This window comes from Poromitra crassiceps (genome assembly GCF_964638095.1).
Source record: "Poromitra crassiceps genome assembly, chromosome: 11".
Lineage (NCBI taxonomy): Eukaryota > Metazoa > Chordata > Actinopteri > Beryciformes > Melamphaidae > Poromitra > Poromitra crassiceps.
In genome coordinates, this window is record NC_139643.1 from 37,764,802 (window position 1) to 37,776,274 (window position 11,473).

Here is an 11,473-nt window from a genome sequence, read left to right on the forward strand (position 1 = left end):
TTCAAGCTCAATTCTTACCCAGAGAAAAGGTACAGCACTGAAAATGTAACCAGCAATAGTTTTTTAAACATCTTTATTTTAAAAGATGAAAAACCCCAGGTGCTTTAGTCCCAAGCTTCAATGCTCCTGGCCAATCCCGGCGCCACAGGGCGTGGTTATTGCTTATCCTATGTGGGGTTAGAAATCACGCGATAACGTTAGCTGGCTAACTTGGTCACCATCACTAACGTTATAATATAAGAAAAATCTGCATTTAACTTTATCTTCCCCGACGTGAATCACCGTATCATCACGCACTATAACAAGTGTTGTTTTTCCACAGTGAGACAAGAACAGTGCTGGATCAAGATGTCGTACATGCTCCCACATCTCCACAATGGCTGGCAGGTTGACCAGGCCATTCTGTCCGAGGAGGACAGAGTTTTGGTCATCCGCTTTGGCCACGACTGGGACCCGACATGTATGAAGATGGACGAAGTACTCTACAGCATAGCTGAAAAGGTTTGATTAATCTGTGACCTATCCCGTAAACTCTGTCTGTTGTTGTTATTACATTAGCATTGGCTAACCCTTGCTATCCATCCACCATATCCATAGCTGGACAAGAACATGCGCAATAGCAACATCTTCTGGCTTGTTGTGGCTAAGGCTATCGTATTTTGACTTAGTAGACATAGTAGTATATGAGGTAGTATTATGGGGTACAGGCTGCCAGTTTTAAGTCAAGTTTATTTGTATAGCCCTAATTCACAAGCATGTCTCAGACATCGACATATATATCTCAATGGTCTCAGAGGGCTTCACAGAGGATATGTCTAGCTAAATACTAAGTACAATACTGCTGCTAGACTGGCCATTATCTTTACATTGCGCTATTGACTGTAGTGGCATCTCTAGACTGTTAATTACCTTGATTATTCTTTGCTATTGGTCTTCAGGTAATTGTTGCCACCATTACTGTACATTATCACGCTGCCAAAGAGGCAGAATATTGCAATGGGTGTAACAGGCAAATTCTTAAATTTGCTAGCTGCAGTAGCTACTGCTTATCAGTTTGGATGCTCATGTAAGTAACTCATCCAAATTGTAGTTTAGCTTAGATATAAACTATTTTGGTGTTACTAAAAATTCAGAAAACTACAGCCACATGTATGTAAATTGCACACAGTCAGCTGTTATGACCAGTGGTGTAGATGCGGTCTACCTACTTATTTTTCAGACTGCTTTGCGTCTACTCACTTTTAAATCTCCTCTGATGCGCATCCATGATCCATTCAAGTGTTTTCTCTTTTCTGCCTAAAGTCTCTGCCGAGCAGCCGGGCAGATTGAGGAAACGTTGCATTACGACCGCGAGGCGGAGACCGGAGCTGGTCGCAGCCTGTCTAGTGAACGCCTGTGTCCACCAGAGGCGTCCCCGAAGCGGCTTTCCACTCTGCTCCACTAAACAAATCGGCCTGTGTATTTTCGCCATTGATTTTCGCACAGAGCAGATCGAGCTGGGCAGGAATTCACAAGATAAAATAAAACATCCTGTCGATTTTCAAAATAAAACCTGTTACTGTAGGCCTATGTGAAGAGAGAAACAGTCACACATGGGGCGGGGGGATTTAGCCTGCTTTCTATGATAATGCATCCCTCAATTACTTGGAATGGTTCCATTATTTTGGCAGCGACTTGGGTTCAAATTAACTTAGTGAGTTAGTTTGAAATGTGTGTATCAATGAACTAAATATATATATTTTATATTATATATATATATAAAAAAGCGGCCGGGGTGGCGTAAATTACAGTCTACCCACTTCTCCAGGGACCACTACACCACTGGTTATGACCAACAAGGACTCATTACAGCCTATAGACCGTTTTGGTTTGACTGTGCACTAAAAGCATTATGGGTTGCACATTTCAGAACATCCCCTATTCACTCCTGCGTCTTTGTTTAGGATACTAGAGAAGACATCCTCTAGTTCAGAGGTTATACAGGCTCCTCAACTGATTCAGGGTTTTACAACTATGTTTCCCATCCTAAGGTTCTGTGTGGTAATACATTACCCTCCATCATCAGCACTTTGTAGACTTCAGGATATGCTGCTCAAAGCTGTTCAGCCAACCAAAACATTAGACATTGCAATAATTTCTTGAAGGTGGAATGCATACAGTATACTGAGAAGCTTAATCTATCAGCCTGACATTTTAACCATACGCATCGTGGCATTTTCTTTATTTTTTTTTGTCTTGTTTTGCATACTCAGAGACTTTATATATTGGATGTATCATGTTACAGAGAAATAAAATGTCATTCATCAGAAGGAGATTCATCAAAATCTCTGTATTATCTGCATTCCTCTTATGTAGGTCAAAGGTCATGGCAAAGAATACAGCAAGATTGCCTGGTAGTGTAAACAAACCAGCAGCTAGTACTGTCATTTGTAATATCTCCAGTCCAACAGAGGTGTTTTGTTGTTTTAAACCACCAATGGGAAACCCACGTTTGCTCCACCATTTCGTGGTTCGGCCTATAGAGACAGTCCGCATGTCTGGGAATGCCCATACAGGCTCTAGGAACGCCCACAATAGACGCTGGGTTAGCTAGCTCAGCCTTGCTGAGGGTGGGGTAAAAACCCCCGTTCTATCCATTCAGCAAAGTTAGAATTTAGCTGATAGCCCAGCCCAGGCAGACACGATCGGGGATTTAACCACCGCAGTAGGGATGTAGGTACTACCGGTACTACCCCCGAATCGCGGTGCTATTGCTGTAGAACCGGTTCTATACTAAGATTTAAAAAGAACTCCGCAGTAACGTTAGTTAACGAGCGCTCACTGTAGCGTCGGGAAACGTGCAGAGGCAATAATATGGACTGTCGATAACCCTGACTGAAGTATGCGTGAAAGTAGCCTACATAACGTTAGATGTAAACTGTGAGTAATACTGCCTGAATGCCCCACCCATGACAAGAAGTGCTAAACTGGAAGTTGAGATTACTGAGTATAAACAATTTAGAGACATCAGCCCTGCAGAGGATCCCCTGGCATGGTGGAAGCAACACCAGACAGACCTGCCCATCTTAGCTCAGTTTGCTAGACAATATCTCTGTATTCCAGCATCAAGCTGTGCATCTGAACGTGTTTTCAGTACTTCTGGGAATATCTGCAGTCCAACAAGATCTAGACTGACCGAGGAACATGTTGACACCCTTGTTTTCTTGGCTAGGAACCTGAAGAAGACATTGGGATGGAGGACTGAGTGAGTAAACTGAGAGTCAGCCAAACAGTGAGTCTGTCTACCACCCATAGGAGAACTAGGGTTTAGACTGAGTAGGCTGGGGGACAGAATGGGAATATGAAGCCAGTTATGCTGCTTGTTGAAGAAAAAAAGATTTGAGTTTCTGCTGCTATAGTGTTTTATTATATTATTATTTATTTTATTTATTTTACTTATTCCCATTTCCCACTGTTCAAAAGATTTGTGTTATGTTACTGAGTGTGTACTTATTTGACAAGTAAAAGTTAGACAGAATTTAAATGCCACCAATTATTTATTTATTGTTGTTATTGGTGTTTCTCTGAGTTTTTGCTGCTATAGGCTAGTGTTTTATGGTCATTTTATTTTCACTGGCATTACTTTATTTTACTTACCGGTAGGGGTGTCACAATATATCGTCCCACGAAATTTCGCGATAGTAAAACGTCACGATATGTATCGTTGAGATGAAATCTCATATCGCAAAAAAATAGACTAAGAAACGTCTTTGTTTGTTGAAGTTCAATGTGTGGAAAGTAGTTCAGTTGAACAAGTCTCTGAAGAGACACATGAGAAGTTATACAGGAGAGAAACCATTCAATTGAGTTTCTGGCAAAACTGTTTACTTGACAGGAAAAACTGAAGATGCATAAAAAATAGATTAAGAAAAGTCTTGTTGTTTGAGTTTGAAGAAAAACTGAAGATGCATAATGAGAATTTATACTGCTGAGAAACCTTTTAGTTCAAAGTAAATCTAAGTGACGGTGTAACTCATTCTATTTCAAGATAAGCCTTATCTCCAATCTCATGTTTTTTCTAGTTGTTATTGTAATAACAATTTCCCACAACAGCATGTTTTGTATTTGTGCATTTCAAATAAAATACTACTTTTCCAGTCATATATTGTCATTATTCAAGTTTAAAAAAATATTGTTAAAATCGTATCGTATCGTATCGTTATCGTGAACCCAGTATCGTGATACGTATCGTATCGTGAACTGAGTGTATCGTGACACCCCTACTTACCGGTATTCTCACTGCTCAAAAGGTTTGTTTTGTTCAGCATTTAAATGCCACACCAATTTATTGGTGTAATTGTTCCCAAACTCTTAAAATAAAGCCAAATCTTGACATTGGACAGTTTCACTTTTTTTTTTACAAAAAGTATCGAAAAGTATCGAAAAGTATCGAAATACAAATTGGTACCGGCACCGAAACAGAAATTTAGTACCGCTACAACCCTACACCGCAGTAAACGCACATCTGAGCAGACGTCTTGTGTTCTGCTCTAGAACCCCCAAACATGTAGTTTAGAGCCGCAGCACCGTCTTTTGGTGAGTCAGCCCATGAGCTATATCGGCGGTTTTACCCCACTCGCGCGCCAGCCGTTTAACATTTTGTGGGCGTTCCCAGACGTGCGGACTGTCTATGACGAGACGTGGCCTCAACCTATACTATAATGTTGAATGCTTTTCTTCATTCATAATTATGTCTGAATGGCCTTTTGTAACTAAAAGTATTATTGCTGTTGCAGTAATGTTGTAATGTCCCACATCCTGACAGGTGAAGAACTTTGCAGTCATTTACCTGGTGGACATCACAGAGGTGCCTGACTTCAACAAGATGTACGAGCTGTACGACCCCTGCACCGTCATGTTCTTTTTCAGGTGAGGCCCTCAGCAGCTTGCTGACTTCACAGTAAAGTAAATGAACATCAATATTGTTTGATCATGGCCACTGTTGGAAGTAACATGTTACTGTAATCACATTACATTTGTCTGTAACGAGTAGTGTAAGGCATTACGGTTTCTAAATCCAGTAATCATATTACAGTGACTAAATCACTTATGTCGTTACTTGCGTTACATAAATTCTAAAATGGTCTGCAAGATCGGGATTGAATCTGCGGGATTATGAAAAAAAAAATCAAACGTGCGGTGCTTTTTCATCCACGTCACTTGCACAACATAACAGCTGACTGTAAAAGACGTGAATTGCTAGAATGGATGGGCCAATCCATTGTAGCACCAACTTTCAGAGGTGTTAGAGGGAGATGGGGGGCAAAATTGGCAGCACGGTCTATAACTTTTGAGGGGTGGTGAGAGATGCACATTACTTTGAATTTGTTGCACGAAAGGACAGGAATGTGATGGTAAAGTGCACACTTTGCCCAGTCCAGAAGCAACTATCCATCGCTGTGAACATGACATCAAATCTCACCAAGCAGCTGCAAAGGCAACATGCTAACACAAAGCTAGCTAACACAAAGCTAGCAGTGAAAGACCCACAGGCACAGACCCAAGCTGAGTCGACCTGAAGCAAGCAGCCAAAGCCTGATTTTCAACAGGTAACGTCAAAAGCAGAGATAAATTAAACAGCCTTGTTGCATCGTACATACTAGAGGAAATGTTGCCCGTTTTGTTTCTACAGTAGAATCGCCATCTTTCAGAAACATACAAAGATCTTGTGTACTGTATGTCGTCCTCCTTATTAGGATATAGGATATGTGGATAGGATATATGGGCATATATCGTTAACTTACGTGATAATGCATCTCAGGCGACATTGGAGTAACACATAAGTTACAAACGAGTAGTAATGTAACAATTTACTTTCTCCAGGGAGTAATTAAATAAAGTAAAGCAATACAAAAAATTAAGTAATGTGTAACATATATTATTGACATATTATATATATGTCATATTGTTATTGATTGTTATCTGAAAAGAGCATGTACCACAAACCAGGGAAATATTTGATGGCCAACTGTTATGTTTATGCTGACATATTCAACTATAACAGTTGTTTGGTTACAATTGGATGTTCTTGAAGTGAATACTGAATAATACAATATTTTCAGTATTTTGTCATATCGTCGGTATCACAGATATACCCTGAAATATCGTAATATTAGGGCCATATCGCCCACCATATTGCTTTCATCATTATGGAGGAACTAAAACCAGCATTTCCTCTTTCCCAGGAACAAACACATCATGATTGATTTGGGCACTGGCAACAACAACAAAATCAACTGGACCATGGAGGACAAGCAGGAGATGATAGACATTGTTGAAACAGTTTACCGAGGGGCAAGGAAAGGAAGAGGTCTGGTGGTATCGCCTAAGGATTATTCTACAAAATACAGATATTGATTTTTTTATTTGATTTTTTTTCTTCCATTTTTTGGGGAGTCCAGTAGTTTTCCTCTTATGTTGTGACATGTGATGGCAAATAGATTACCGGTATATGTGGCAGAAGTCAAGGGAAACCAACTTTTTTTTCACTCACGTTTTCCTCATCCCCGGTGAAACAGGACAATTTTTCTTATTACTGTGATATATAATGCCATTTGAATTACTTATTTATGTGAGTGCTGCTGATTTCTTCAAAGACATGGTGTTAAAAAAAACAGTTTCTGTTTTAGAGGTGTGAGAAACCAGCGCTTAATAATCCAGGTATGGTGTGCAATGCTAAATAACTGATTTGCATACTGTTGTAGGAAACATGGTCAGATTTATGGTATTATAAGTAAGTATTGCTACAAAACTGTCAGAAAAACCAAAGTTGCAATATGCTTTTTGCCAACTAGGCAGGAGAATCTGACAACATGGCTACAGCCAAACATGTTAAAATCCTCTAGCATCATTCAGTAGACAGGATCCATGCTGCTGATGGCTTTCTCACTTTGTATCTTGCATCTTCCTAGCCCATCCCAAAGTGCTGGGTCGAGCCAGCATTGGTGTCACACTACATCTGTCCATATTGGCATGTTGCTGTCGGTGTGCATGACACTGGGATGGAAAGGGTGTTCTTCCTTCTTACATTTTTTATTGTTATTTAGTTTTTTAGAGACTGACATACAATTTACAAAACAATGTGACATGACAGTAGCTATATAGAAAATCTGTCGTGTGATTATATCACTCGATAGTGTTGCCAGGCCCCATATTGTCCATAAGCCCTATAAGAAATCCATTATGTGAACTGAAGCAGTCATATGTGGTTGATGTATGATAAGGATGTTATAATCCATCTTCCTATACTTGCTCTTTCAGAGCACTAATGTCATGTGAATGTCACACATTATTTAGTATATTCCAAGGAACCTATAAAAGCAGGAAGAGTCATTAGATCATACGAACGTTCTTATGTTCTGCTTGGGGCCAGTCTTTGGTGCAAGGGATAGGAAGGTGGTAGGTAGTCGGGATGTGGCCGGTGGTGGCATGGTCAGGAAGAGGACGGGGCTAGGGAAGGTTACATAGCTAGGGATATGAAGGTCATAGAGAGTCTGGGTTCGAGGGGTGACTCGGGGGGGGTGTGGATGGTGGGAGTGGATGTGGTGCTGTAAGGCTGAATGGCCACACTGCACTGTGGGCTTAAAGGTGTTTGTGCTTGTTCCTAATGCGCACATTTTTTATTTGCTCTTGGTCTCCAAATAGTTAATTTGAGCCGCCTTGAGCTCTGTAAAGTATGTCTATAATAATCATGTTTGGATTGTATTATTTGGAGACCAACAGCAAATAAACAAATGCACACATTAGGAAAAATCAATCAGTAGAGTATTCTCTGAACTGAAGCCTATTCTTTCACCTGGTAGAGGCATTTCTTCATCAAAGGTCATAGGGCATAGATATGTTGGGTTTAGTGTGCTTCTCCATGCATCTCACATAGACTTCAATAGAACTGGCACAAAAGACTGGCCCCAGGCAGATTATTAGATTGTTAATAATTATGATGTAATCCCTCTTCCTTCTTTGATAAGTTCCTTGGTATATTCAAGGGAATTGCATTTCACCCTGCCTGACAAAATGATGCAGCTCAATAATCTGCAAGTAATGGCTGGTGCACTCTACTGTGCTGCAGTAATCTCATCAGCTGGTGGATGTGCTGCTGTTGTAGCAGTCAAAACCAGACGAAGTCAACGCTCCCAGTGTATTTACTTATTGGCTCCACCAGATGGAGCCAGAGATATCCAACAAGGGGTATTCCAAGTGCTTGGCATGTTTTCTTTATTTGATAATGAATCTTAAAATTGGCTAATTCACCAAAGTCAATGGATAGTGAGCATGAAATTGAGTCCTCCTTTTTTCTCCTTTTATAGTCCAATATTTGCAACATTCACATTGCCAATGTCTTGTGCATCCTGTAGCACTTTACTAAGCTTTCCAGTATTGTTTACCAGCTAACATGATTGCCCTCTGTAAGAGAATACTGGGCAGGATCATAAAAGAAGACACAGTTTGGGTAGGATTGTGCAGTTTGGGGAGTGATAGATGGGGTGAAAGGGGACAAATCGCTCTCTGCCTGTGTATTTCTGTCTATCCCTGTGTGTGTGTGTGTGTGTGTGCAGTGGTGGGTAGAGGCCTGAAAATCTATACTCAGTAAAAATACAAAAGTACTGGTCAATAAGTTACTCAAAGTTACTTTCCATGTTAATATTTTTTAGGGTGTGTGCCATGGGCCAGTGCAAAAATAATGAATAATAATTGTTGACTTTGTTGACTTAAAAAAAAAAAAAAAGTAGAGCCAGGGACTGTGTAGAATAGAAAAAATGACAGAAAACAATCTGCTATCTATCCCAACAAATCATCTTATCTGATCTTATCAAAGGCTGAGGCGGAGGTTGAGTTTTTTTGCAACATAATTGATAACCTTGTTTTAAAGACCCATGAGTCATGTTTTATACAGTGGAAAAATAGCATGATATGGGACCTTTACGTTAGCACCCATGTGCACAGTGAGGAGGATGAGGAGACGAGGTAGGAAGGTGAGATTGGAGGAAGAGCAGAACTTGCGGTAAGCAGAAGCAAGGCTGTCTGCCTGGCTCAAAGTCAACAATATTCACATAATGAATTGAATTCAAATGAATACATTTGATTGAGTTTGACGATCCAATCGTCACTAAAGCGTATGTCATGTCAGAGTGTGGCTTCACTGAAGCGTATGTCATGTCAGAGTGTGGCTTCGGACATCACACAATTGTTGCAAGGCTTATTTCCAAGTGCATGGATCTGCCCAGCCGACACAGCGTGTTCTTCTGTGCATCATGGATCTCTGTGTGTGATCGTGATCTCATGATCTCCCTGGAATCCAGCTTCCTCCCAAGGTTACTCTTCCTCATCTACCCCTCTCTTTCTCCATTCCATATCTGTCCCAGAGTCTTCCTCATCTCCCCCTCTCTTTCTCCATTCCATATCTGTCCCAGAGTCTTCCTCATCTACCCCTCTCTTTCTCCATTCCATATCTGTCCCAGAGTCTTCCTCATCTACCCCTCTCTTTCTCCATTCCATATCTGTCCCAGAGTCTTCCTCATCTCCCCCTCTCTTTCTCCATTCCATATCTGTCCCAGAGTCTTCCTCATCTCCCCCTCTCTTTCTCCATTCCATATCTGTCCCAGAGTCTTCCTCATCTCCCCCTCTCTTTCTCCATTCCATATCTGTCCCAGAGTCTTCCTCATCTACCCCTCTCTTTCTCCATTCCATATCTGTCCCAGAGTCTTCCTCATCTACCCCTCTCTTTCTCCATTCCAAATATGTCCCAGAGTCTTCCTCATCTCCCCCTCTCTTTCTCCATTCCATATCTGTCCCAGAGTCTTCCTCATCTACCCATCTCTTTCTCCATTCCATATCTGTCCCAGAGTCTTCCTCATCTCCCCCTCTCTTTCTCCATTCCATATCTGTCCCAGAGTCTTCCTCATCTACCCCTCTCTTTCTCCATTCCATATCTGTCCCAGAGTCTTCCTCATCTACCCCTCTCTTTCTCCATTCCATATCTGTCCCAGAGTCTTCCTCATCTACCCCTCTCTTTCTCCATTCCATATCTGTCCCAGAGTGTACAAATTAAATGACCTTGCTTAACCAGGTTATGTTTATTCTGAGTATGACCATAGGCATTAACATAACAATGTCTATAGTCAAGAGTATTGCCTTAATTGGCTTAAGACATACATAGAACAGCAAGGTGGCTCAGTGGTTAGCACTGATGCCTCAAAGCAAGAAGGTCCCAGGTTCGAACCCCGGTCCGTCCCAGGTCCTTTCTGTGTGGAGTTTGCATGTTCTCCCTGTGTTCGTGTGGGTTTCCTCCCACCATCAAAGACATGTACATATGTACATAATACTCCTGTCAAAGACATGTATGGGTTAATACTCTTGTCAAAGACATGTACTGTATGTTAGGGTTAATACTCTTGTCAAAGACATGGATGTTAGGGTTAATACTCCTGTCAGTGCCCCTGACCAAGGCGCTGGCAAAAGAACTGGAGTTGATCCCCGGGCGCTGCACTGCGGCTGCCCACTGCTCCTAGTTCTAGGAAGGTTCCTAGTAGAGGATGGATAGCCCCATGGGATCAATAAAGAATAACTTAACTAATAATATTATATATAATAATTTGTATTAACTTCATCATAGAACATCTGAAGTGTGGAGCGGTCACGTTGCACTACACAAGTCCTCACCGAAGCCCACAGTTCCTCCACCACTCGGCCTCTGTATCGATGATGTGGGCGGCTGGTGAGTTGGCATGGTGCAGAACACAGAGGAGAGACAGCGAGAGATATACTGTACAGACTGTACTGGCCTGAAGCAAAAAGTGCTCTCTCTTTCTCTCTCTCTCTCTCTCTCTCTCTCTCTCAATAACATGCTGTAACATTGCACATTTCATCCACCTGCCATACAAGCAGCCCCACTTACACACACATTCACCTGCCTTAACATCCTCTGTGTGTGTGTCTCTCTCTCTCTCTCTCTCTCTCTTTCTCTCCAACCTCTCCCCATCTCTCCCCCCTCCCCCACTGTGCCTATTTCTGTCATCTTATTTGGAGTCATTGACAGAAGTGTGGTTACTCAATCCAACCCCCCCTTCTCTCCTCTCCTCTATTCTCTCTCTCTCTCCTCCTCCTCCTCCCATCGTGCGGCATTACAGTGGCTGTGGTCTCCCTGCCCCTGCAACACCCCCGCCGAGCTCGCACTGTTAGTACAGTCTGCCTGTGCTCTCTCCTTATAAGGGCAAAATACATTGACAGCGGCAGAGAGCGGGGGCCGTACCAGCGCGTTGCAGGCAGGTAGGGGGACAGTCAGGAGGAGAGGGAGGGGGAGAGAGAGAGAGATGGGATTGTACAAAGTAGGGTTTGGACATATATATTTTCTTTTTAGTATTTTATTATTTTCATAATATATATATATATATATATATATATATATATATATATATATATATATATATATGTATAT

At 41.6% G+C, this 11,473-nt stretch overlaps 1 protein-coding gene across 2 annotated transcripts; it reads left to right on the forward strand.

Annotated features, from left to right (window-relative positions):
• Positions 1 to 348: 348 nt before the first annotated feature.
• Positions 349 to 6,396, forward strand: LOC310784556 (thioredoxin-like protein 4A; the record flags this gene model as incomplete). 2 transcript variants are annotated; one of them, XM_083645544.1, is made up of 3 exons in its annotated part: positions 349 to 501; positions 4,805 to 4,908; positions 6,225 to 6,396. In XM_083645544.1, the coding sequence occupies 3 exons, from the start codon at positions 349 to 351 to the stop codon at positions 6,394 to 6,396; spliced, it is 429 nt and encodes a 142-aa protein (XP_083501670.1). The 2 variants fall into 2 exon arrangements, with proteins under 2 accessions (XP_083501670.1, XP_083501671.1); XM_083645545.1 differs by having other exon boundaries at positions 349 to 477.
• Positions 6,397 to 11,473: the final 5,077 nt, after the last annotated feature.